Consider the following 26991-nt stretch of genomic DNA (forward strand, 5'->3'; position numbering starts at 1 on the left):
ACAGAGCAGTTCTCAAAGCGCAGTCCACAGATTCTGTGGGTCCCCAAGATCCTTTCAGGGGATGGATGAGGTCAAAATGATGTTCATGGGAATTCCCTGGCAGTCCAGTGGTTAGGACTCGGTGCTTTCACTGCCAGAGGCCCCGGGTTCAATCCCTGGTCGGGGAACTAAGATCCCTCAAGCCACACACACACACACAAACACATACACACACACACACACACGAGATTTTCACACTCCTACTAATTATGTTATTTGCCTTATTGACTGTGTTGATATTTGCACTGATGGTGCAAAAACAGTGGGGTTAAAACTTGCTGGTGTCTTAGCATAAATCAAGGCAGTAGCACCAAACTAGTCACTGTGGTCTTCAAAAAAAGCCAGTTTCTCTTAAGACTGTCTTTGATAAAGCCGTGAAAACTGAACATGTGATGGGTTTATTATAGTTATTTTAAATGAGTTAATAAAGACTTGTTTTAATTTCTAATACAGAATATACTGATAGATATGACCCACATAAACAAAAGCTCTTTGGGGCCCTCAGTAGCTTTTAAGGGAGTAAATGGGTCCTGAGACCAACAGCACCAGCACTGCTGGGGTAATTCGCAGGCTGTTACACTGGCTCCTCAAAACGGAAGGGGCACTGCAGCCTTTTTCAGATACTGCATTCCAACTTGAGAAACACCTTATTTGAAGCACAGGATGGAGAATATGACTGTGTTTTCTGGCAACCCGCTCTCCCTCAAGAAACACACTGTCACTGGAATAAAGATTTTAATGGTCTCCACTCACAGGAGAAGCAAGGCACACAAGCCCACAGCCCTCTGTCCTTCCCTTTCTCCCCTGTGCATTGCATCCTAGGTTGGGTGGTGGGGGACGGGGGTGGTGGTGTTTGTGGCCCATCTGGGCTAGGCCCAGATGTGGACTCCCCCCAGCCACTTGATTCACCTATAATCCCTTTGCCTTTTCCTCCTCCCCATAAAAGTCACAGTGTAGCACGGTTGAGGGGAGAGGGCACAGGGAGGGGCAGGAGGATCCAGGAAGCCATGTCCCAGCCTGGCCTGGCCTGAGTCAGGGTGGAGAGTGGGTGCGTGTGCCTACGTGTGTGTGTGTGTGTCCCTGGGCATGGCTGTGAGTTTTGGTCCAGTCCTGTGAGCTCCAAGTTCTCCCCCAATACCAGTCCACTTTCAGAGGTAATGTCTGGTGTCTCCACTGGGGTCTGCACATCTGAGCTGTTCAAACTACTTCTTTGGCAATGGTGGGGATACTGCAGGCGAGGCTGAGGCCTGGCACCTCTCTGTCACCTCTGGAACAGGGAAGGGAGGTGTGGAAGGCCAGGAGGGGAGCCAGGTCAGCCTCGGGTGCTACTCGCCCGCTCCCCCAGTAGCCAGTAGGTCCGAACTTTGCCTTTGCCCTGGAGGGAAAAAGAGGAGTTTGGGGTGGGGAGTGACTCATCCACTTTCCCAAATGTTGGGAGTGGGGTTGGCTGCTTGAGAAGGGGCCTGGGGGAGGGTAATCCCTTCGGGGACCCTAAGGGGTGGTAAGGGTAGGGACTTCCTTTTCTACCTTCATTTCTACATCCCCTCGAAGCTCCAGCTCGAAACCACCAAACTCCTCCAGGACAGCCTTGGTCTCAGAAGACAAGTGGATCTTCAGGGCTGGGTAGGAGAAGGGAGATGAGAGAAGCAAGAGATGGGAGCAGGAGATCAGGGACTGTGGGGCTAGAAAGATGCTCTCCCTCCTTCCTTTGGCCCAGAAAGCCTCCTAATTCAAAGTCCCACCCCCTCCACGTAGTGTCTGACTACACGGGCCTCTCCCTAAGAACTCTAGAACTGTGTTGTCCACCATGAAAGCCATTAGTCACCTGTGGCTATTTAAACTGTAATTGAAATATAGTGAAAAATGCAATGCCTCAGAGGCTACCATATTGGACAGCACAGCATAGAACATTTCCATTACTGCAGAAAGTTCTATCAGACGGCACTCCAGCGCATCACCAGGCTCTAGACAGACAATAGAGTGTAGTGGTCAGGAGCTCAGACATCGGAGCCTGCTCTGCCTAGGATGAATCCCAGCTTGGACACGTGCTCGGGGAAGTAGTATAAACTATCTGGGCCTCAGTTTCCTACTCTACAAAATGCTGATAGCAACAGGACCCATCTCAAAGCCTTCTAGTGAGGATTAAATTTAACATTATTCATTACGCATTTTAAAAGAGTCTGGCACTTAGGAGGCACTATACGAGTGTTTGCTATCATCGTTCCTTAACTCAACACCCTCATTTCAGGGCTGAGGGAGCCCAGGCCTCGGGGAGGAGACCTGCCCAAATTTGCTGAGGTCTGCCCAGACTCCTGACTCCTGACTGCTGTTCCCCACAGCCCTTCTTTGACCTCCCTCTGAACTCGCCCCTACCACTCCTGGGGTCTGCATCGCAGAGGCCCTTTTCTGCTGTTAAACGATTTCTGAGAATGTGCTCCTTGAGGACTGAACCTCAGTGAGAAGCTTTCTCCACCTCGATGCCCTCAACACAGTGTCCAGGGAATATCTGCTGAACCAGACCCCCTCTGGGCTCCCAAGAAGCCCTTTGCCCACCACGAGGCTTAGCTGGGGTCCGCGTGGACTCCCTAGCAAGCTTTGGTCTGGGTCGTCTTAGTATTCCAAGGCCTGGTACTCAGTAGTTGCTCAATAAATATTTACTGAATTGAATTGTGTTGACTACAGCAAGAGGCAGAAGATCAACAGGAAGCAAGCCCAAGGGAAGAGGTGGGAGCAAGCATTTATTTGGTACCTACTGTGTTCCAGGGGTTGGGCTATTTTTTAGAACACTGAGACAGGCATCATTTTAAAGACAAACAGGGACTTCCCTGGTGGCGCAGTGGTTAAGAATCTGCCCGCCAATGCAGGGGACATGGGTTCGAGCCCTGGTCTGGGGAGATCCCACATGCCGCAGAGCAACGAAGCCTGTGCACCACAACTACTGAGCCTGCACTCTAGAGCCCGCGAACCACAACTACTGAAGCCCGTGTGCCACAACTGCTGAAGCCCGCACACCTAGAGTCCCTGCTCTGCAACAAGAGAAGCCACCAGAATGAGAAGCCCGCGCACCGCAACTAAGACTAGCCTCCACTCGCCACAACTAGACAAAGCCTGCGCACAGCAACGAAGGCCCAAGGCAGCCATAAATTAATTAATTAAAAAAAAAAAGATAAACAGCTAAGGCTCAGAAAAGTTGAATGACAATTATCTGCTAGTCGTGTTATATGACTTTCTCACGTAACTCTTCTGAGGTAGATATTTAATTCTCATTTTCCAGGTGAGGAAAACAGAGGCTCAGGGAGGTGTAGCAAACTGACACAGCTGAGTCGGTTGTAGAGCTGAGATTCACACCCAAGTGGGCTGCTCTGGAGCCCTTTTTACCACACCCAAGAGGGTCCTAAAGGTAGTTCCCAGCTGGGAACTGCTGGACATTGGCCTGGAAAGACTTTTCAATCATTTGCCAAGAGGGCGCAGCTGGGACCTGAGTCTCTGATTAGATTCAAGGTGATGTGGCCAGGTTGAACCCTTATGAGAAGGGAGCCTGGGAGGAGACAGAACATGGATTGGATAGGCACCCACTGCCAGGAGGGCCTTCCTCAGCCACAGCCACCCTTCCCTCCCTGTCCCGCCTCGGGGGCCCAGCATACCTTCCCCGTTAGACTCCATTCTTGAGGCCGTGTTTACTGTGTCCCCAAAAAGACAGTAACGGGGCATCTTCAGCCCTACCACACCTGCACACACGGGTCCTGGAGGGAGCGGAAGCCCATCAGTGAGGGAAACCCATCAGTTTAGGGAAGTGGGTGGGAGGAACGGAGGGTGGCCATAGGACGGGGCTAGAGCGCTCCAGGAGAGGCAGCAGGTGGGACCTGCTGTCGGTGGGAGCCCAGAGGTGTAGGTGTTCGCGCGCACGGGGAGCGGTGGCGACGCGGCCGGCTCGTCTCTCATCTGCAGCTCCAGCCTGTGGGAGCCCCCTCCCCGCCCCTCCGGCGGCCTCACCTGTGTGGATGCCGATGCGCAAGCGCAGCTGCTCCTGGGGCCGGTGGCGGATGCGGAAGGAGCGCACCGCGTCCAGCAGCGCCAGGGCCATGCGGGCCACCTCGCGGGCGTGCAGCCTCCCGTTCCGCACTGGGAGCCCGGACACCACCATGTAGGCGTCACCAATGGTCTCCACCTGTGAGGGCCGCGAGAGGGTGCCGGACCTGAGGACTGGAACTTTCTCCCGGTGCGGCCCCCACACTGTGGGCGCCGCCTTCCTGTCCCCACCCCCCATCTACCAGCCACTGTGTTCGCTCATCCCCCAGCCCCCGCGCGGTTTTTCTGCCTGTTCCTGGGTCTCCCTGTGACACCTCCCTGTGACACTGTCTTTGTCCACGTCTCTTGGTCTTCCTGCTTAAGACTATGTCATTCTGCCCTCCACATCCGTCTGTCTGTCCCCTCCCATCTTTACTCACCTTGTAGACATCAAAGTTGTCTATGACAGCATCAAAGCAAGTGTACAGGTCGTTGAGCAGGGTCACCACCTGGAAGAAAAGAGAAGCCAAAAGGGGTGGGGAGTAAGGGGCCCCGGGGCCCCACCTGGGCTCGGGTGGGAAAAGCGGAACCAGAAGGCAGGCCTGTGGGATGCAGGTGCCAAGCCGAGCACACCTGGCTGCTCCGACACCTGGGGCTGTGCCTGACTTACCTGCATGGGCGTGCTCTCCGCTGACAGGGCTGTGAAACCCACAATGTCGCTGAAGTAGATGGTGACGCTGTCAAAGGCTTCGGCCTGGACCGTCTCCCCACGCTTCAGCTGCTCAGCCACTGAGCTGAGGGGTCAGGGACAGGTGCAGGATCAGAAGGTGAGGTGGGGCTGGGACAGGGGTGGCGGGAGCACCAAGCACGGGCACTCACTGAGGCAGAATCTGGTAGAGCAGGGCCTCCGCCTTGCGCTTCTCCTCCAAGTAGGCCTGGGTCCGCTCCTCCACCAGCTCTTCCAGGTTGTTGGCGTACTGTTCCATGCGCGACAGCAGGTTATCCAGGATGTTGCTGCTGTTCTCTCTGGGGACAGGGGCGGCGGAAGGGGTGGTGGTGAGAGAGGAGCGGCACGCCCTACCCTGAAGCGCCTCCCCCAGGCTCTCACCCTACCCAGGCTTAATGTCAGCCCACTGCAGTGGAGTCCCTGGCGAGAGTCAGGGTTGGGGGGCACAGCAGGATGGGGGTGGCAGGGGAAAAGGGTCGGAGGAAAGTCCAATTCATCCCTGAGACCCCAGGGTCAAGTTTCAAGCTTCAGACATATTGGCTATTTTGAACATCTTTGTTGAACACAAGTGGCTTAGAAGGAGGTAGAAGAGGCAGAAAGGGACAGGGACCACTTGAGAACGGAGTGAGGGCACACAGGCTGGCAGAGGGGTGTGCCTGGAGGAACCAGCCCCCAGGGGCACACTGGGAAAGGGGATCAAAGGGCCGGGTGGGAGCTCCCACGGAGGGCAGAGAGGTGTAGGGAGGAGGTGGGAGGCCATTTACTCTGCGGCCACTGAAGGCTGATGGAGTAGGGGCCGCTGGAGGAGCGGGGTATGAGAGGTAGGGGACTGTGAGACCAGCCGGGTCCTACAGTATTCACAGAGGGGGCTGCGAGGCTGTGCCGGGCTGGAGCAGGCTGTGTATGCGGGGGCTGTGCGTGGGCTCTGCCACCACAGGGATAAGACTTAAAGTGTGAGGCACGCGGTCGCTGTGGGGGATAGAGGAGGCTGGGGGGATTCAGGACTAATGCCAGCGACCTGTTAAATTTGCGCAGCATCAGGCGGATCTGTTGGAAGGGTGGCCGCTCCTGCGGGTCCTCGGCCCAGCAGCGCTGCATCAGCTGCCCCAGTTCCTCCAGGTGACTCTGCAGGGCCAGGGAGGGCCGGAAGGGGGGCTGCTCGCCCCGAGTCACACGCTCGATGATCTCTGTGTGGTGGGGGAAGAGAGGCCGAGGGGTAGGTTCAGCCGGGGGCCTGTTGAGAAACGGGGTGGGGAGGTCCAGGACCAGGGCACGGGGCAGGGGAGCCCTGCAGGGAACTGGGCTAGTCATGTTCAGGGTCATTGGCAGCAGTGGAGCAAAGGGTGGCGGCATTTCCAGGGTTCCCTCTCTCTGGAGCTGGGGTTAGTTGACTGTGGCAGCATTGGGGGAAGCACGGTCCTCTCACCTTTGGGACTGAGATCCAAACCTTCCACGTGGAAGACACCACTCCTCAGGGCAATCTCCTGAAGGATGATCCCAAAGCTGTACACGTCACCAGCCTGGGAGCCCCGGGCAGGGGGTGAGGCCATTCGCAGGAGCTCAGGGGCTGTCCACAACTTTTCTGCAGGTCAGAGGTCAGGAGTCACAGGGTGAAGGGCCCCAAAGCTAAGGGATGAGGGGAAACAAGGTCCCAGAGGATGTGACTGGGACTGATCTGGAGACATCACAGGGGTTGCTAGGGCTAGAAGGGGCCTTGAGACCATTTCGTCTGACTCCGCTTTCTACTGATGATGAATTGAGCAGGGAGTCAGGAAAGGTGGGCCCGAGCCCACCATAGGCCAGGCATCAGCATCCCCACTGGGCTGTGCTGGGGGGGGTGGTAGGGGTCAGAGTCAGGTCGGGGCTCACTGGCATAGAGGGTGTGTCCTTGCTCGGGCTCCGGGTCCCTGAAGCTCTCCAGCCCGTAGTCAGTGATCTTGAGCACGAAGCGCCCGTCTACTACGCAGTTGGATGACTTGAGGTTCCCATGGGAGCAAATGGCCCCATTGTGCAGGAACAGCATACCCTGGGAAATTTGGGGAGGCAGGGGTCTCAGGCATGAGTGAGACCTCCAACCAACCACAGCCAGGGGAGAAGACTGCCTGGCCCCTCCCCCAACACCCAGGGGGCCCTTTTGGGCCTACCTTGACGATGTCATGGGTGAGCGAGTACCGGAACATCCAGTCCAGGGTGATGCTCTCATTCTCCAGGATGTCCTGCTGGGCAGTGAGAGTCAGCCCTATACCCTGCACATGCCCCCAGGAGGAGGAGTGCAGGGGTTCCACTGACATAAACTGGCAGAACGGGACAAAGCTTTGGGTCTACTCCAGTGCCACCACTCTCCCCCCACTCCCATTTTACAGATGGGGAAAATAAAGGTCAGAAAGAAGGAGAGGCTTGCCCAGGGCCTTATGTTGAGTCAGGGGCAGACCCGGGGTTAGACCTAGTTGTCCTGACACTCCCTTGTTGCCTCACCTGCAAGCTCCCACGGGGACAGTACTCTGTGAGGATACAGATATTGGGGGGGTCAGTGCAGGCCCCCACAAACCTGGTCAGGTGTTCATTCTGCACATCCCGCATCTGCAGGTGAGAGCCAGCATCAGAGCCTGACAGAGACCTCACTCCTTGCCAAGTGGCCCCCACCCTTGGGGACCCCTCACTCTCCTTAAGTCCCTATGCATTCTCTGCAGACATTCTAGGACCTTCCCCGGTGATTCCCACTCCTGTTCTAAAGAACCCTTCCCCAGAACCTGCTCCCTACTCCCTCTGCTTCCTAAGCCTATCCAATGGAGCCCCTACAAAATCTCCAGCCCTTCTCCCATCTATGATTCCCCTGCTCGTACCCACAACACACAGGGGCCCATCCCAGGGCTACAGTGCTCATCCCTTCCTAGGATACCCTGCAGTCCCTCCATACCCATTCTGTTGGCCAACCTCCCCTGTGTCCCTAGATTCTTCCCTAGGCCATTGCCTCCCTCCCCACATTACATGCTTCAGCTCAAACAGGACTTCCCGCGTCAGCTCAATGCGTTTACGGTTCACACGCTTCACAGCCACGAGGTTGCCCTGAGTGAGGAATGGAGACTGTCACTGTAAGGGGATGGCCCAGCCCTGACAGCCCACCCCTGTGCTAAGACCGTCTCCAGTCCTCCATCATAGGAAAGCCCTGCCCCAGTCCTGAGGACCAGTGGTCTTTCCCCAGACCCACCTTATAATATGCTGTCTTGGCAAAGATTTGGAACTGGCCCTCTGTGGTCAGCAGGGAGCCGTAATTGGAGCCTCTCTGAAGGGACGGAGTGCAGGAGGGGTGGTCAGCCCATGGACCCGGCTCTCCATCCTGGTTGCTTGAGCTCTGGTCTTCACTACCCTGCCTTATCTTTGTGTTGCCCTGCCTCTCATTCCACATCATAAAATCCTTTCCTCATTTATTTACTTTTTAAAAATGTATCTTCAGGGGCTTCCCTGGTGGCGCAGTCGTTGAGAGTCCGCCTGCCGACGCAGGGGACATGGGTTCGTGCCCCGGACCGGGAAGATCCCACATGCCGCGGAGCGGCTGGCTCCGTGAGCCATGGCCGCTGAGCCTGCGCGTCCGGAGCCTGTGCTCCGCAACGGGAGAGGCCAAAACAGTGAGAGGCCCAAGTACCGGAAAAAAAAAAAAAAAAGTATTTTCAGGGGGGTGGGGCGTGGGGGGTGAGATGACATATATACACTGATATGTATAAAATAGATAACTAATAAGAACATGCTGTATAGCACAGGGAACTCTACTACTTCGCTGTACAGTAGAAACTACCACAACGTTGTAAAACAACTATACCCCAATTAAAAAAAAAAAGTATGCAGAAACTTTCAGATGATTATACAAAAAAACAAACAAATAAAATAAAATGTATTTTCACATATGCTATCTCTAACTTTTGAAAGACCCCTGTGAGGGAGCTCTGTAGATGTAATCATTACCTGCGGTAGTCTCAGAGAGGGAATGTGACTTGCCCAAGGTCATAGAGCGATTGAAGGCAGGGCTGGGACTAGAAGCCTGCTCTCTACCCTACCCATCAGGCACTACCCACACGCCCATTCCCAACTCTGCCCCCTCCCCCCAGTACCGGAGTTCTTACCCCGCTCAGGGTCAGCCGGCTGCCTGCACTCCGGAGGTGCCTCTCTAGGCTACTGGGCTGCAGGTCCTCCCAACGCACCCGCCACAGCTCTGAGGCCAGTTCCTTCTCCAGCTGCATCTTTCTGAGGCATGAAATGTGCACCTAAGTCCATGTCTGAGCCCCTGACCCAGGGTTGGGGGGTGCTCAGCAGCCTCTCCTCAGAGCCCTGGGACCACTGCAGTTGCTAAGAGATGGGTGGGGCAATTAACATCCGCTTGGTTGACAGTCAGGAGGCTTGGGTGAAATTCTGCCTCACTGGGGACCTTGCGGTAGTCACTCCACTTCTCTGAGTCTCAGGTTCATGTCTAAATGTCCTCATTTGGAAATTGGGGACCTCGACATTTATTTCAAAGCATTGTTACAAGAATGAAAAGAAAAACTGTGTGTGGAAGTGCCTGGCACACAGTATATGCTTGACCAGCATTGATTTCCTTCTCTCCCTCCCTGCTTCCCTCTGTCTTTAACTTTTCCACTGGAAGGCAGGAGTGGGGCTTCCTTCTCTCTCTCCTCCACTCTGGGTTCAGCACTTGGTACACAGCAGAGCCTTCATCCCTGCTCAACGAATATAGGCCCAACCCCACAGGTGTTGGTCCACTGCTTCCCATCTGGTCTGTACCAGCAGGAAGGGAGGATAAACGGAATCCACACCCTGCGATGCCCCCAACAGATCTGCTCCTTCTTGGATCTCCCGGATCCTCCCTGGCCACTCCACCTCTGTCCCCTCCTCCTTCTCTCTTCCAGGTGTCCTGAGGCTTTTTAGTCTCTTTTCTCCCCCATCTCCCTGGGCCTTGCTGCGCTGTCCCTTTACCCCTCCCTCTTCCCTCTGGGCCCCTGCCACCTCCTCTGCTATTGGCTCTTTAGGTCTCCCAGCCTCAATCACCACCCTCATTCCAAGGCTTACCTGTATATGAAGAAGGAGATGAGCAGAATGCTGAGCAGGGAGAGGCTGCCCACCAAAGCCAGCACCTCCAGGGTGGAAAAGTGGTCTGTAGGGGAGAGTCCAAGTTGCAGCGAGAGAGATTTGGGTTCGACATTGGACAGCAGGAGGGAGAACCTTTATTTTTTTTATTTTTAATTTTTTTTGGCTGCACCGCACAGGCATGTGGGATCTTTAGTTTCCTGACCAGGGATCGAACCCAGGCCCCCTGAAGTGGAAGCGTGGAGTCCGAACCACTGGACCACCAGGGAATTCCCTGAAGAACCTTTTAATATTCAATTAGGGACTTCCCTGGTGGCGCAGTGGTCAAGAATCCGCCTGCCAATGCGGGGGACACGGGTTTGATCCCTGATCCAGGAAGATCCCACGTGCCGTGGAGCAATTAAGCCCGTGGGCCACAACTACTGAGCCTGCGCTCTAGAGCCCGTGCTCCGCAACAAGAGAAGCCACCGCAATGAGAAGCCCCCACACCGCAACAAAGAGTAGCCCCCGCTCGCCACAACTAGACGAAGCCCGTGCACAGCAACGAAGACCCAACACAGCCAGTAAATAAATAAATAAAAGTAATATAATAATGAAATAAAATAAAAAGTTAAAAAAAATATTCAATCAGTGAACTGGGATGATGGATGAAGGGAAGAAAAAGGCAGGAGGAGTCTCTCCAGGACCCCCTCAGTGTGGGAGAGGAGCACGTATTTGACTCCCTGAGCAGGAAGGAGGCAGCATCTCCATAATGGAGGCTTGGAAGGCAAGGGGCAGTCACCTTGGTTGCAGGCTGGGTCCTCATTGTCAAAACCACATTTGGGCACATCAGGAGGTGGATACCCCAGAGGCCAGTTCAGTTTGCGCCCTGACACGGTCACCAGCTCTTGGGAGGTTCCATTGAAGTTCAGAACAACCTATGGGAGGGCAGGAGCGGTCGGTGGGCAAGGGCCCTTGGTGAGGCCTCCCGTCCAAGGGAGAAATCCTGCCCCCCACCTACCCCATCTCTGCTGCCAGGGACTGTGTCTGCACTGTCAGCTATTCAACGAGTCCCTGCCGTGACTGGATACAGAGAGCCTCATACCCATGCCCCATGTTATCAGAGGGGACAAACTTGAAAATGACTTAAAGGTTTTATAAAGAAAACTCTGTATAGAATCACAGCCCTCCACTCAGGGAGTTTATAATCTTGGATTGAAGCACACAGGAGACAGGAAAATGCAGTGTTCTCGGTCCACATTCCCAGGCCTGATCCAGGCACCCCTCGTCCAGGAAGCCTTCCCTGGATGATCTGCTCCTTGGTGCCTGTGGTCTCAACCCCTTCCTGTTCCTGTTGCACTTATAGAGCAAGATGATGTGCATTCATCTTGGCCCTGAGTCAGTCTGTCTCCGCTGGGAGGGGATCCTGCCTGCCTTTGGAGACATGGAGTTTCCTGAGGGCAGCACTGTGCTCCCTCCTCAGACATGGAGTTCCCCAAGCATAACACCTGTGTGTCCCTATCGTTCTGGTTGCTCCTCCAGATTGGCTGGATCTCTTTTATCCAGGGCTCTCTCTTATCCAGGGCGGTGGGAGGGTGAAATGTCATTCCCAGTTGGCACTGTCTTCTGGGGGCACAGCCTTACCCTGAAGGCGCCAGTGTCAGGATCCATATCCCAGAGGGAGAAGTCGGTCTCCCGATCTCCATTGCTGTCCATTTTCAGGTATCCCGTCACACCTGGGGGTATGGAGGAAGATGGCTGTGTTTTGACAGGGTGGAATTTCATGGGTCCCACGCCTCATCTCTGTCTGTTGATCTTTTGATCTGGGCACTTAGGAAGACGTCTTGATGGCACTAGGGACATGGGGAAAAGAGCCTAAAGAAGAAGAGAGGTAGAAGAGACTGGTGTGGGCAAGTGACTACCTGCACTGCAGGGCTAGGGGCTTCTCACTGCTTCCTGCCTGGGGCACCCCAAGGTAGCCCATTCCTGCCACCTCCAGTGCCTGACCTTGGAAGCTTCGGTTCCACATCCGCTGAGTGATGCCCTCCCCATCGGTGACCGTTCCCCCATGTGCTAGAGTCTCCGACACTGCCTGGACATAGAGCAGGAGCCCGTCGTGGAAGGACGCTGGGATGGTGTTCACCTGCAGGGGCAGGCAGAGCTGGGCTGGGGTGGGATGTATGAAGGGCACAGAGTGGGGCGCTGTGGGGTGGGGAATGGGAGGCACTGGGAGCTTGGAAGAGGATGGGAGAAAACACGCTCACAGCACAGAGAGATTTTACTACTTCTAAGACGCTCCGCATGTATCACTGCTTCTGAATCCTGCTAGGCAGATAGGGCAGGACGTAGCATCCTCATTTTACGGATAAGGATTTGAGTTTCAGAGGTTGAACAATTTGTCAATGCCCCCCTCCATCATCAGGAGAGATACGGGAACAGTGGGAAGGGAAAGAAGGGGAGACCTGGGAATACGGGGATGGCTGAGAGAGCAGGGCGGCGACTGGCAGAGGGCTGTGAACTGGGGGCTGGAGGTCCACGCTGCAGGGTCCCAGGAACCCCTCCTACCAGGCCATCCTCCATGGTGAAGTTGAACTGCTCATGGGCCAAGTGTTTTAGCTTCTGTAGGAATTCCAAGTACTCAGGATTATCCGGCTCTTTATAGGTAATGATTTTGGCAGCCTGAGGAAGGGGTCAGTGGAGAGGGGAGAGCTGGGTGCTGACTCCAGTCCTGCCAGTACCCTGGGTGCCCACCTCCCAGAGCTGCATCTCTACTTGCTCAACGTCAAACTGGACCCTATGTTCTGCGCGAGGTGCTGCCTGCTTCAAAGCAGGGGATGAACTGGGATGGCTTTTCCAAGTCCGGATGGTCTGTGAGATGTGAACATTATCCCACCTCAAGGGCATTCTCTCATCTTTTTAGCCTCCTGGTTCTGAAGTCCCCTGGCCCTCTGTATACCCCTTGCCCCAGCCCCCTGCCCTTTGTCACCTAACTCTCTATGAGCATCCAGAACCTCTTTTCTGGAATCCTTTCAGACACTGAGGGACCCAGGACCCAGACATAATGTGCCACCAGCCCAGAGCCCCACAGCCTGGGCTTCCAATCTGAACACTCACCTGAAAGGCCTGGTGGGCACTGACATCCTGCCCATCCCCTCTCTCCCAGGGCCTGTGGGGAGCAAGGCCGTGTGCTCCTTGCAGGCTTTGCCCAAAGAGGTCCAGGTGGAAGAAAACATAGTCCTCCCCACTCAGGCCAGCTTCCAGGGCCAGAAGCATCAGGGTTCTGAAGGTGTCTGGGGAGCTGCAGATGTAGACAACTGGGGAGGAAGGGGGGTCAGAGAGAGAGAGAAGAGCCTAAGTGTCAGGGAGTGGAGGGGGAACTGAAGCCGGGGCACCCAGGGGAGGAAATTCAGAGACCCTGAGGTAGTTAAGTGGAACTCCTGGCTCAGTCTGGGCTGTGGCCTGAGGAAGGTGAAGGGAGGGAGGAGGCGGTGGGAGAGGGAGGAGGAAGGAGCCCAGATAGGGAGAGAGGGAATAATGGAGCCAAAGGTGGGCAAGGTGAGGTCAGGAGCGGGGGAGAGCAGAGAAGGGCCAGCTGGAGAGGGGACTGGAAGAGGAGAGGGCGTGTGGGAGCACGGGGAGGAGAGTTGGAGGAGGGAAGAAGCCTGCTGGGAAGAGAAGGAAAATGGGGGAGAGATGAGGGATAGGAACTAAGCTGGGGCCCTACTAAGTGTCATGGTGGCTGGAGGCATTTTCTCCCTCCCGTTAACTCCGCAGGAACCGGTGGGAAGGAGGTGGGGGAGTGCGGAGGTGAGAAGAGAGGAGAGCCTAGGAACTGGATGGGGGGGGGGGCATGGAGAAAGAGAAGGAAATAGAAACTCAGAGGTGGAAAGGGCGGAGGAGGCTGAGACAGGAATGAGGAGCCGCGGGAAGGAGAAGTCTGGCCCGGAGAAGAGAGAGGATGTCCCGGGGAAGGCCCGGAGGCAAAGCGGCCGGATGGGTGTGCCCGTGTCTCACCTCGGCCTTTGCGTCGCACGGTGCGCAGCAGCATGGTGTAGTGGTCGCGGTCGCCCTCGGCGAACTCCAGGTGGTCCACCGTGATGTTGAGGCGGTCGCGGACCTGCATGTACAGTCCCTCCACCACGAAGAAGCAGGGCTGGTCGTCGCGGGGCTGGTAGGCGTAGAGCACTAGAGCCTGGCGCTCCCAGCCCAGCCGTCGGTGCAGAGCCGCCACGAAGTCGCCCAGCTTGGCATGGCTGGGCCCGGCGCGGGTGGTCAGCGCGTACTCGTCCTTGGCCCCGAACCCCACAGCCGGGGCGCCGGCGGTCAGCAGCGGCACCCGCCAGTGCGCAGTGAAGCGGCCCACGGGGGCGGCGGCGTACACGCAGCCGGGGCCCAGGAACACCGCGGGGTTGTGCTCCCACTTGAGGTCCACGGCGGCCAGGGGCGCGGCGGTGTCGGAGCAGACGCCCAGCGCGCTCTCGCTGCTGCCCAGCACCGTGCGGACTGTCCAGCCCGGCAGCAGGTCCGGCCGCGCCTTCACCCGGGCCAGGGCCAGCTCCACCGCCGGTCCCACGCGCGCCCACGACCACGGGTACGAGGTGTTGGCCAGAGGTAGCACCACGGCCACCGTCAGGTTGCCCGCGTAGCTGCCCGGGAGCAGCAGCAGCGGCGGCAGGAGCAGAAGCAGACGCAGGCGGGCGCCGGAGGGGCAGCCGGGGCGCGGCATGGCCTCAGCGGGCACCGAGGCGGACAAGCGCTCCCACCATGGCCTCTGGCGTCCCCTCCGGCTCAGCGGCCCGTCCTGGGCACCAGGAGCGCCCCTGTGGGAGGGAGGACGAGCGGGGCGGGGGCGCTCACCCCGAGGCACGCTGCTCCTTCTAGCTGTGACAGTCTGCGCCAGGAGCGCCAGGGGCGCGCGACGGAGGGGTGCGCCCAGGGCGCTGCAGAGCAGGTGGGTGCGAGGAGAGCGCGGGGGCCGAGAGGACGCGAGTGTGAGCGAGAGCGTGTGTGTGTGTGTGTGTGTGTGTGTGTGTGTTTGTGTGTATGTGTGTGTGTGTTAGGAGAGAGAAAACGAGAGCGCGAGCGCTCCGTGGAGAAGGATGGGAGAGGGCGCCAGGGAGGGAAAGGAGAGTGTGAGTGTTTGTATGTGTGCGTGAGCGCCTGGCCCAGGGAGTGTGCCAGAAGGGGCGTCCGGCCGGCCCAAGTCTCCGGCAGTCCGGGGGGGACTGGGGAGGACCCAAGCCAAGCTCCGAACCCTCCCTCCCGGCCGCTTCCCCTCCCAGACTCCGTGACCTTAGAACCAATCCTGGATCTTTAACTCCTTCGTCCCCGCCCCGAAGTCGCGGGCTCTTCCGAGTCTCAGCCTGCGCACTTTCCTTTAGACCCTCTTCGCGCCTCTCGGTGGCCAAACTTCTTCCTCCTCCGAGAAGCGGCACGGGTAGAAGGGGCTCTGTTGCGGGGTCGGGAAGAACTGAATAGAGAAGTGTGTGGGAACAACAGAGGGCCTCTTGCGCCCCACCTTTCCCTCTCCTCCTACCTGGTTCCGTCTGGGGAAGAGAGAAAGAGGTGCTGGTTTGGGATCTTGGTAGGAAAAAGTGTGTGTTTGGATGTGTGTCGGGGTGGTGCGGGAGGGTGACGGTTTCTGGAAAAGGCGTTAAAGTAGGTGAATCCAGGGTCCCCGTAACCAGTCCATCTAGGATCTCACCCCCTCCTCCGGTTTACAGATTGAGCGGATTAGCGGAGAAGAAGGACCAGGTAGAAGGGCGGAGTTAACTCTTTAGTTCCCCAATGGCTGTAGGAACGGGGAGGGAGAGCTTGCGGGTGGCTGGAGGAACGAACAGGTGTGATCTCAGGGTCACTGCCGGCGTGTGAGTGTGTGTTTGTCTTGAGGAGGATTATTAAAATGGGATTTGTCGGGGCGGTGGGAGACAGTGTTGGAAATGACAAGCGGAGGGGTAAATTGGGGAGAGTATTTTGGGGCCCTTGACGGCTGGGCTGGGGGCCGGAGAGCTGTGGAATCAGTCTGCCCTCTAATGGCCAGCAGAAGTCGTTGACCGTATTGCGCTGCCAACCTCTGCAAGCCTGTACCTAGGCAAGACCAAAGATCAGGAAACTTCTTCCGTACTGCAGATTTCCAGAGGACCTAGTACGTGTTAAGCACCGGCTGAAGGTATAAAGATTAAGACTATATATATATGTGTGTGTGTGTGTATATATATGTATCTCATATATATCATGTATGTATGGTCCATACATTTGAGGAGCTCTATTTGGGACAAATAGCCATAAAGTTAAATACTACAACAGAGAGATAGGTAAATTGCTAAAAGGCCCAGATAAGGGCTATTTTGCTTGCATTAGGGCCAGGAAAATCTCCAACGAGAAATAATTCAACAAGGGTAGGAGGATGAGAAAGGTATTCTGTGCAGAGACAGCAGAATACTGAAGTCTGTTTCCTACATATTTAGGAGAATTTTGAATATTCTTATGGTCTAGAGCAAACAGTAGCCCATGGACCAACTTCAGACGGCAGGCATGTTTTGTCTGGCATGTATTCTCTCTCTCAAATATATATATGTTATATATTATATATGTATATTATATATATAATTTAATTGCCCACATTTTAAAATCAGCAGATGGCACATGAATATTTGGAATTCTGACTTGTCTTGAAATATTGGAGAGCTGGTAATCTAGGTCCTGCATCTCTCCATGAACAATAATCTGGAACCAAGTATCCATTCCTTCTTTGAAGTGAGTCTAGCTCATCACGGTTCCTATTCACCCTGTTCACTCATTTGCGTTACTGGCTTCATTAGCAGTGCATGTTTTCAACCCTGATCTATCTAGGATGTAAGGTTTATGGGTGTAAGAATGACTGAGGAGGAGAGGCAAGAAAAGGCAGCAGAGGGCAGATCATGCAAGCTTTTGTGGGACAGGCATAATGTCTGTGTTCTATAACGAGGGCTCCAGAGGCTATAGAGGTAGATAGGAGGTTGGAAAAAAATTTTTTAAGTTTTATTGAGGTATGATTGTTATACCATAAGCTGTACATATTTAATGTATACAATTTGATGAGTTTGGACATATGCATATGCCCATGAAACACATCACCACAACACCAAGGTAATAAACATTTCCATCACCTCCAAACATTTCCTTGTGTCCTTTTGTGTGTGTGTGTGTGTGTGTGTGCACGTGAGTGTGTGTTAAGAACACCTAGCATGAGATCTACCCTCTTAACAAATTTTTAAATGTATAATACGGTCTTGTTCACTATAGGGAGATGCTTTTTAAGTAGAATCAACTGGAATTCAGGAAGAACATACAAATAACTGAAATCTAGGTGACATTGACTCATTAGTTGAGAAGCTAAAAGAAGCTGAAAGGTTTCGGGGCGAAGATAACCATTTTAGTTTATTGCTTTTGAAGTGCCTGTAGATATCCAAGTGGAGGTGTCCAATAGGCCATTGGATTAGTGGAACTGGAGCTCAGGAGAACTAGACTAGAAATCCAACTTAGTAATTGAGCTTCTCTTTCAACAATGGTGACTTAAATAATTTGTCCAATCCTCAAGCTGAGCTGCAGACAACTAAAAATGTTAGATGAAATGCTTTTTAAAATAAACGAACTAAAAGACAGTGAGAGCATGAAAGGACAGGAAAGCAGACCAGCAATAGGAGAGCTTTTACCCTAGAGTCATTCGCTGATCCAAAATTGGTGGCAGAAAATAGGCTGTGTGGGGCAAGTGAGACAAAATTTGGAGTCCAAATGTCCCCAGAGGTAATTACTTAGGTAAACCACCTTCCTGTTTAGGGTTAGGATCCTGAAAGGCTGCACTCCTAGGGGAAACCTAGGAGTAGGATAAACCAGAAGTAAACAGAAAATCCAGACCTGAAATAGTCAAAAGCCAAAATTAAGAACCAATTCATGAGTTTAAGAGCAAGTTGGACTCAACTGAGGAGTAAGTAATGAATTGGAAGAAAGGACAGAAGAAACCACTCAGAATGAAGCATGGATACAAAGGAATGAAAAATATAAAAGAGGGGGTTGGAGATATAAAGGATACCATGAGAAAGTCTGACACACCTTTATTTGGAGCTTAGGAGGGGGGGAAATAATAGGGTAGAAGCAATATTTAAAGAGATAATGGCTGAGAAACTTAAAAAAATAAATGAAATACATCAAGCCACAGATTCAAGAAGTTCAGCAGATCTCAAGATTAGAAAAAAAAGAAATCCATACCTGGAGCCATCAGAGTGAAGCTGCAGGAAATTAAACCAAATATAAAATCTTAAAAATAGGCAGAAAAAAGAGGATTGGTTGCCTTCGGAGGAGCAACCATTTGATTAACAACATTTTTTTCACAGCAAAAATGGAAGCCATAAAATAGTAAAATAATATTATAAATGTGCTGAAAGAAAATGACTTCCAATTTAGAATTACATATCTAGAGAAAATGTCCTTCAAAAACAAAGGTGAAATAAAGATGTATTCAGAAAAACCAAAACCAAGAAAGTTAGCCACCAGCAGAAGGGCACTAATTCTCAAGCGGAAGGAATATTACTCCAGATGAGTGTTGGGGATACAGGAAGGAATAAAGAGCATTAAAAATGGCAAATCTCAACGACCACTGCTTTAATTAATAAGCATTAATGTCTTGTGGGATTGAACATATACACGGAATTTAAATTCTGTAAACGTATACACCTACACTTACCCAAGAGGAACAATTGCATCTCACCGCAAGAACGTTGTACAAAAATGGTCATAGCTGCTTTATACATAATGGCTCCAAAGTGGAAAGAGCCCAGATGTGCTCGCCTGTGTCTCAGCCAGTTGGAGGTCCTGAATTCATCAACAGGAGAGTGGGTAAACAAACTGTGAAATATTTATGCAATGGCATGCTACTCCGAAATAAAAAGGAACAAATTGCTGATAAATGCAAAAACATGGAAGAATCTTGAAATGTGTCAAGCAAAAGAAGCTAGACAAAAAAGAGTACATAGGGTGTGAGTCCATTTATGGGAAGAATAGACGAAACTAATCTATGATAATAGAAATTGGAATAGTGATTGTCTCTAAGGGAAGGGCAAAGGGGTATGAGTGAATTTTTTGAGGTGATAAAAATGTTCTTTATGTTAATCTGTGTGATGGGCAGAATACATTACTCAAAATTAATCGATCTGTGGACTTAAGATCTGTGCATTTTGCTGTAGTAAATAATACTACAATTAGTATATCAGTATCAATATAGTACTTTAAAAAGTTACACAACAATATATATAGTTCTGGAGGGAGTGACGGTGGCAAATGGAATTAAAGTATTCCTTCATTTTTCACGAGGAGGGTAAAAGTATTACATAAAATTAGACCTTGCCAGTTCAAGGAGGCACGTTGTAATTTTTAGGGTAACCACTAAAAGAGTAGAAAAAGAGTGTGTAACTCCCAATTGACAGAGGCAGGGAAGGAATAATAAATAGTAATCAATGCAAAACAAGGCAAGAAGGGGGAGAAACAGGATTATAGAAGGACGAAAAGCACATAGTAATATGCTTGATGTAAATGCAACCATAGTATATCCATATCTGTGGCTGTGAAACTTCGTATAAGGGTGAAATCCGCCAGAGAGGTTGTAGAGTGAGGAAAAGAGAAATGAGGGGAAACTGGGCAAATGGCAGGGGGTCTGGTCCTTCTCTCCTGTCACTTCCCTTGCGCTCTTTTTCTGAGCTCTCTTTGCAAAGGCTGTCTCAGTTTCCCTGCTAGTCCCTCACCATCAGTATTTTCCCCCTCCGATTCAATCAATATACATACTCAAAGCCGCTTCTCCTGCCTAAAGTTTCTAGCCTCTGTGAACCACATCCAAACGTGTAGTGTTCACAGTCACATAAAGTCCCTTCCTGTTCCATTTCGCTTGCTGATGGCAAAAACAGCTTCTAAAGCCTGCATTTTTGAGAGAGGAAAACGTAGGAGTATGGCTGTTATATTTATTGAAGAAATTTAAAATTAAAACTGTTAGGAAGGAAAAACAAAGAAGCACACGGATAGCAGAGGATGGTTTCGATCCATCGACCTCTGGGTTATGGGCCCAGCACGCTTCCGCTGCGCCACTCTGCTGCTCCGAAAAATAATTTTCCATGAACTGTACAGAAAGTTCTCTGAATGCTACCCATCCTGATTTATTTACACAGCACCCCCTAGTGTCTGCAAAAGTCGTTACTGTCAAATCCGTTCTTATTGGCTAGTTCCTGACACAGTAGGCGCTTTTCATTGGTTCATAAGCCGGTTTGCCAAAGTAAACCAATAGGCACAAGCGGCGGAGTACGGCGGGAGCCAATCAAGCCGGAGTTTGTTGGGACACGCCGGCAGGCCGCCTCTCCAGTTGTCTGCTCCTCGGAGGAAAGGGGCGGTTGGTGTGGCCTCCATTGTTCGGACTCTAGGACGCCATGAGGTAAGGGCTGTGGGGTGCTCTAGAGAGGTTTCGGGTATTCGACCGAAAACTGTGGGAAGTTGGGCTGAAAGAAGTCGGAGGACTTGAAAGGGCCGTGTATCTAGGGGCTGCACGGAAACCTGAGAGCTCCTGGGCTGGGAGAGTGGGGGAGGTCGGGGCCCGAGGAGGCGGGGAAACTCGGGCCGGGGATGGGGGTGGGGCCCAGGAGTGGGTAGGCAGGTTCGACACTTCGGTCTCTGGGGTGTTCAGATGAGGGGGTGTCCTCAGGTCCCAGGAGGGGCACTCCCCACCCCCCCGATCTAGACTGAGAAGGCTGGAACGTGCCTCATGCATCCTCAGTGCCAAGTGCTTGACATATAGGATATGCCTGGTGCTTTTACCACGTGAACGAATAAATGAGCAGTCACGTTAGTCTCTGAAGTCTTAGGGTTGGAGTGTCCCAGCAATTATGGGGCATTTCTTGTAGGGCTCACTGAGCCCCGTCAGCATTCAATGTGAGGTTTGATGTGATTAATTTATCCAGAAGGCGGAGGTCATGGGGGATGAGGCTGGGCACTTGGAATTGGGGGGGAGAAGTGAAAGTGGGAATGGGATCGCTTGGCTTCCAAAGGGAAGTGCAGAGCGATGGAGGTAGGCTAACTCGAAATCATGTGGCCGGTATGGTGGAGACTGCTTCAACGAGGTCAAAACAAAGTTAAAATCTATTCATGCATTTCTAGGGGTGACAGAGGCCGCGGTCGCGGCGGGCGCTTTGGTTCCAGAGGAGGCCCCGGAGGAGGGTGAGTGCCAGTTTTTAGCATCTCTGCAGCTGTTAGTTTCCATTTCAGTCATCTAAATAGGAGTTTGGAGTGGACTAATCTTACCTGCCTTTGTGAGATCCAGCTGTGGGTTAGAAGCATTCTTTGCATGCTCTCCTGGTAAATGAGTTTGGCCCCATTATGCGCAATCGGTTTGATTTCTGTGGTGAGTAATTTGGATTGTTTTTCGTATTTTAGGTTCAGGCCCTTTGTGCCACATATCCCATTTGATTTCTATTTGGTGAGTACCTTGGCCATTGTTCAACTGTGGTTGAGCCCAGCGTCTCCCTATTAATGAAGTCAGGTGGTAGTTGCAGAGAAAGGAATTAGTGAGTGGAGTTGGGGGTGGGTTTGAGTCAGCCGTGTGTCGCTTTACATACGTAAACAGTGTAAGCTGGAAGGGGAAGACAGTCCCTCGGCCACAGTGGGCAGTAACATGGTTATAATCTTTGTTCTGAACAGTTAATGGTATCTCTGGCTTATCTGTTAGTGTAACAGTAGTAGGAGCTTAAATTATGGATATTCCCTCCAGCTTCTGTCCTTGTTTGAACATCTTAAGGAGTAAAAATAAGTGCTGTAGAATTTTCTGTTTTCAATTTTTTTGTGTTGTGGCAACAGAAAGAAAATCTCTATTGTATATTATTTTTGGTAAGTAGTATGTAGTTGTTTATTTCTGGTTTAGTGTGAAATGGCCTTTCCCCGGGTCAAGCCAGCGCCTGATGAAACTTCCTTCAGTGAGGCCTTGCTGAAGAGGAATCAGGACCTTGCTCCTAACTCTGCTGAACAGGTATATTTTGGCTTCCTTCCTGAGGTTCCTCAAAGAAAGCTAAAGAAGTAAATAAGTACTGGTGAGGTTACTGTTATCAGAGCCTAAACTCCACAGAAAGTTTAATCGTTCTCCTTATTTCTCTTTGTGGGTAGAGGGAGAGCGCCAGGTGAATATATAAACAAATTACATGTGCATTCATATTTTTACTGGGGAATCTATCTTTGGGATCAAAAAGTATTCAAGGCTGGAAGGGTCAGGATATTCTCAGAGCCCGTGCAGGTATTGCTTCATCTCCTGTTGAAGGGATTAAGGGAAAATATTCAAGCTTGGTGAGAAGTTGCTTACAGTGTTTCACCTGAGGGTATTTTTGTTTCCTGCTGTCTTTCAGGCCTCTATCCTTTCTCTGGTGACAAAAATTAACAATGTGATTGACAATTTGATTGTGGCTCCAGGGACATTTGAAGTGGTGAGTTTTTGATGATTTAGTCCTAGGAAAGGGGAGCCTTGTGGAAGTTTCCTTGGCTCCTGTCTCTTATTTCTGCAGATGCCTATTCAAAGCCACTCTTAAAATAGAAAAGTACAGTGGAATTCCTTTGTAGTGCTGATCTTGGGAACCAGACTTAGATCGTTACTGTCAGCTAACCATGATGAACCAGGCTTTTCATGTGCTTATTTGGGGATATGATTTGAACTCTGCTACTTCCAAATCCGGGTAATAAGCTGTGTTGTAACTGAGTTCTGAGGGGAACTAGGCAGTCTTCTCACTTCTGAGTTTTCTTCTTGAAATCCCTTTTCCAACAGCAAATTGAAGAAGTCCGACAAGTCGGATCGTATAAAAAGGGAACGATGACTACAGGACACAATGTGGCTGACCTGGTGGTGATCCTAAAGATTTTGCCAACATGTGAGTGTACCTCTCTCTGGCCTTAGGAGCAGAACACAGCAGTTGGATTTGAGGCATAGGGATCTTTAAAGCCCAAATTTCTTGTGAGAAAGGCTGTTTGGAAGACAAATGGGAAATTTAGTTTTTTAATGTGTGTTGTATCTGAAAGAATATGGCCAGTTACTATAAGGCAGTGTTTCTCAACTGGGGGTGATTTTGCTCCCCAGGGGATATTTGGCATTGTCTGGAGATGTTTTGGGGCTAATGTTTTTGGGTAGAGGCCAGGGTTGCTGCTAAGCATTCTGCAGTACACAAGACAGATGCTACCTCCCAACCCCAAACAAAGAATTATCCAGGCCAATATGGCATTAGTCCCACTGACAAGAAACCCTGCTGTGGAAAAAGGTGTGTGTATATAGGAGGAGGTGTCCTGTTCCCTGAGCCTTCCAATTTCTCTGTCCAGGTGTTAGCTTCCCCTTGTAAAAGTTTCATTCAGCTGCTTGTCCTTGCTCCAGCAGAAATCAGAGTGCAGAGATGTATAGAAAAATCTACATAAATAATTGTAATCTTCATTATCTCTTGTTGTTTCAATCTAGTGGAAGCTGTTGCTGCACTAGGGAACAAGGTCGTGGAGAGCCTAAGGGCACAGGATCCTTCTGAAGGTTTGAGTTTGTTGCTGAACGTGTAATTTAGTGGTCACAGGAGCCAGTTCTATGATTATAATGTCATTTTAACAAAGTCAGGTCAGGCTAGAAGGAAGAGCGAATGCAGAGTTTTAGGTTGGGGAAGTTTTGGGCAGAGTTCGCCAGCGTTCAAAATCCAGTTGATGTCCGTTACTTTTAAACTCTGTATTCTCAGTTCTGATTCTGGACTGTTGGTGTTTTTAAAAATCGATCTAGGGGACTTCCCTGGTGGTCTAGTGGTTAAGATACCCAGCTCCCAATGCAGGGGGCATGGGTTCCATCCTTGGTCGGGGAATTAAGATCCCACATGCCGCACAGTGCGGCCAGAAAGATAAATAAGTAAATAAACTTTAAAAACCCTATCTGTTCCCCCACCCTCATCCTGGATTTACCTTTGGTCATCTAATGGAAATATGAGTTTCAGCTTTTGATTTTTCTTTTTGCAGTTTTGACCATGCTGACCAATGAAACTGGCTTTGAAATCAGTTCTTCTGATGCTACAGTGAAGATTCTCATTACAACAGTGCCACCCAATCTCCGAAAACTGGACCCAGAACTCCACTGTTAGTCTTTTTATTCTGTTGCTGTTAAATTTGGGGAAATTCAAAACATGGTATAAAGTGTTGTTGAGTTTACTTAGGTCCCAAAAGGTCACATATGGAATAGCAACAAACTATGTTTACCCCCAAACTTTGCTGTCTTCCTCTGTAATTTGGAAACAGTTTTTACCAGCTTGCTAGTGAAATTGTCAAAGCCAGCATGGCCAAGAAAGCAGTTTGACGATTTAAGAAAAAGGACTGAGGAAATATTTATGGAGGGGGTAGGCTTTCAGAGAAAATTGGGGCTCTTTCATGCTTCCAGATTTGGTTTGGGGGAGGAATAGTGATTTTTGGACAGGTGACTTGCTGATCTGGGGAACACGGCGGGTGGTTTAAGGAATTACTCTGTTATCCTGTCCTCCTTTCACATTCTTGGACTATGGCAGTGGGATTGAATTGCTTGCTCAGTAATGGGAATGTTTCATCTTGGTGGATGTCATGCTTGTCTTCTAGTGGATATCAAGGTGTTGCAGAGTGCCTTAGCAGCCATCCGACATGCCCGCTGGTTTGAGGAAAATGCTTCTCAGTCTACGTGAGTCCTTCCCTGTTTGAGTGAAGATATATCCTAATCCTTCTAACTACATTGAACAGGATACCCCACCCCCCCACCCCAATACTTCCTCTCACAGAACATTTTTGGCTGTGAGCTTCTGTCTGGATTTTGATTTTTACCTCAAGTAAGCAAACTTAGGTTGAGGGAAGGGAATGTATAGTTCTGGAAATAGCTTCATCTCTGTACCTTAGGTGTGGAAGTAAAATATCTTATTACTTTATTTTTTTTTTAGTTATAGTTGATGTACAGTATTATGTTACAGGTATACGACATAGTAATTCACAATTTTTAAAGGTTATACTCCATCTATAGTTATTATAAAATATTGGCTGTATCCCCCATGTTGTACAGTATATCCTTGTAGCTTATTTTATACATAGTAGTTTGTACCTCTTAATCCCCTATTCCTATTTTGCCCCTCCCCTCTTCCCTCTCCCCACTGGTAACCACTAGTTTGTTCTCTATATCTGTGAGTTTGTTTCCTTTTTGTTATATTCACTAGTTTGTTTCATGATCCGTTATTACTTTTAATCCTGGTTCCTCTTACCTTCAGAGTTAAAGTGCTCATCAGGCTGCTGAAGGACCTGAGGATTCGTTTCCCTGGCTTTGAGCCCCTCACTCCCTGGATACTTGACCTACTTGTAAGTAATGAAGGGCAATTGGAATTCCTGATCCTCCCTATGTTACAGTAGTTCCTCTGAAACCTACCAGAATATGAAATTTGGTACAGATTAAAAAGAAATGGGGGGAGGGGCGGAAAGGGGAAAGAAAAACGAAATCTCATTAGTGGACAAGTAATCCAATAAAGATTCAATGTTTATTATTTCTTTGGGCTTTTGGAGTATTCAGTTAAATGAGTAGTTATTACTGCACCTTTGTTTTTCTCATTACTGCTGTCATTTCATTAATGTGGTAATGGAGAGAAATTACTGAACGAGCAGTCATTTCAGAACTGCTTCTCAGCGTTAAAATTTTAGCTAGACATTAACCAGTTTTCTTCTTGATGGTTTAAAGTTTTGTTTGAAGATAGAACTGCCACTTTATGGCACACCTACCAGATTCACTTTCTTCTAGGGGCACTATGCTGTGATGAACAACCCCACCAGACAGCCTTTGGCCCTAAATGTGGCCTACAGGTATAGCATGCTGCTTTGGGTTTGGGGCTGGATGTAAGCTGTCTTGTGTGTTCTTCTGATACCTCTCCATGTTTCAGACGATGCTTGCAGATTCTGGCTGCAGGACTCTTCCTGCCAGGGTCGGTGGGTATCACTGACCCCTGTGAGAGTGGCAACTTCAGAGTACACACAGTCATGACTCTGGAACAGCAGGTATTGGGACAGCTCTGAAATGGTCTGTTGTGCCCCACTCTTGAATATCTGGTCAGAAGGCAAAGGGAATGTGGTTTTTAGTGGTCAGGGATTTGGGGGTTCTCACAGACTTTGGTCTTGAAATTAGAAGTTGTTTTTATCTCACTTTTCATGAGAATGTTAGTCAAATAAGGTATTTTGATTTTCATTGCTAATTTACCCTTACTGTGCTCTGCCTCAGGATATGGTCTGCTACACAGCTCAGACTCTGGTCCGAATCCTCTCACATGGTGGCTTTAGGAAGATCCTTGGCCAGGAGGGTGATGCCAGCTGTGAGTGACCACTGTGGGACAGGGGTTCTTTACAGTACTCTGTGATCTACAAAGAAACTCTACACTACTCATGTCTTACTGTTTCCACTGTGTGGGTCACGACTTGTATGTTGGGCTACTTGTCTGAAGTCACCTTTTTTCTCTTCTAGATCTTGCTTCTGAAATATCTACCTGGGATGGAGTGATAGTGACACCTTCAGAAAAGGCTTATGAGAAGCCACCAGAGAAGAAGGAAGGAGAGGAAGAGGAGGAGAATACAGAAGAGCCACCTCAAGGAGAGGAAGAGGAAAGCATGGAGACTCAGGAATGACCTCCCTGTCTCTTCATCCCCTTTCTTACCCAAGGAGAAGACTGGAGCCTAAGCTAACTGCTGCTGGGCTTTATGTGGTGGCATTTCTGAGGGATAGGGGAGACAGGAAGGAAGATTCAGAGGACACTATAGAAGGAATTGTCATTCCACTGCATTCTGAAACTGGCTTAGTAGCCAGAAGTCTCCCATTTATGACCTATGCCATCCATCTATAGTGAAGCAGGGTACCAACTTTTATCCCTAATACTCTAGAATCCCGAGCTTCTGGAAACCTCTCTCAACCAGTACTTTGTTGTTGAAATGTTGTGAACTGTAAGTGTTTGCAATTTTTTTTTTTTACTAAGAAAAAAGATTAAAGTACTTCCTAGTAGGGCTCTTGGTCTTGTTTTTCCTTGGTATCTGGCAAGCTGTTTTGCTTCCTTTTTTTTGCTTTATGAACTCTTCATTGAAAATGATACTTGAGTTTTTTCATTGTG

At 50.7% G+C, this 26991-nt stretch overlaps 2 protein-coding genes and 1 non-coding gene across 5 annotated transcripts; 1 reads left to right on the top strand and 2 right to left on the bottom strand.

The window, feature by feature from the left end:
* Nucleotides 1–761: 761 nt before the first annotated feature.
* NPR1 (natriuretic peptide receptor 1) lies at nt 762–14884 on the bottom strand. 3 transcript variants are annotated; one of them, XM_073807354.1, is made up of 22 exons: nt 13844–14884; nt 12944–13143; nt 12395–12508; nt 11837–11972; nt 11474–11565; nt 10632–10767; nt 9833–9917; nt 8893–9013; nt 7983–8057; nt 7763–7840; nt 7250–7354; nt 6919–6993; nt 6644–6800; nt 6201–6356; nt 5793–5961; nt 4927–5073; nt 4718–4841; nt 4488–4556; nt 4033–4207; nt 3684–3782; nt 1567–1658; nt 762–1414 (listed from the first exon to the last, which is right to left on the bottom strand). In XM_073807354.1, the coding sequence occupies exons 1-22, from the start codon at nt 14553–14555 to the stop codon at nt 1352–1354; spliced, it is 3180 nt and encodes a 1059-aa protein (XP_073663455.1). In that variant the 5' UTR covers nt 14556–14884; the 3' UTR covers nt 762–1351. The 3 variants fall into 3 exon arrangements, with proteins under 3 accessions (XP_073663455.1, XP_033714529.1, XP_073663451.1); XM_033858638.2 differs by having other exon boundaries at nt 6919–6990; nt 13844–14698; XM_073807350.1 differs by lacking the exon at nt 12395–12508 and having other exon boundaries at nt 13844–14698.
* Nucleotides 14885–19876: 4992 nt separating this feature from the next.
* Nucleotides 19877–19948, bottom strand: TRNAM-CAU (transfer RNA methionine (anticodon CAU)). The gene has a single exon. It is a non-coding gene; the product is annotated as a tRNA-Met (tRNA).
* Nucleotides 19949–20167: 219 nt separating this feature from the next.
* ILF2 (interleukin enhancer binding factor 2) lies at nt 20168–26887 on the top strand. The gene is made up of 14 exons (XM_004317335.4): nt 20168–20282; nt 21002–21061; nt 21278–21320; nt 21762–21866; nt 22237–22314; nt 22650–22752; nt 23328–23393; nt 23861–23977; nt 24467–24545; nt 25120–25207; nt 25641–25702; nt 25780–25894; nt 26115–26205; nt 26355–26887. The coding sequence occupies exons 1-14, from the start codon at nt 20278–20280 to the stop codon at nt 26513–26515; spliced, it is 1173 nt and encodes a 390-aa protein (XP_004317383.1). The 5' UTR covers nt 20168–20277; the 3' UTR covers nt 26516–26887.
* The last annotated feature ends 104 nt before the right edge of the window (nt 26888–26991 follow it).

The sequence above is a fragment of the Tursiops truncatus genome, chromosome 1 (genome assembly GCF_011762595.2).
Source record: "Tursiops truncatus isolate mTurTru1 chromosome 1, mTurTru1.mat.Y, whole genome shotgun sequence".
NCBI lineage: Eukaryota > Metazoa > Chordata > Mammalia > Artiodactyla > Delphinidae > Tursiops > Tursiops truncatus.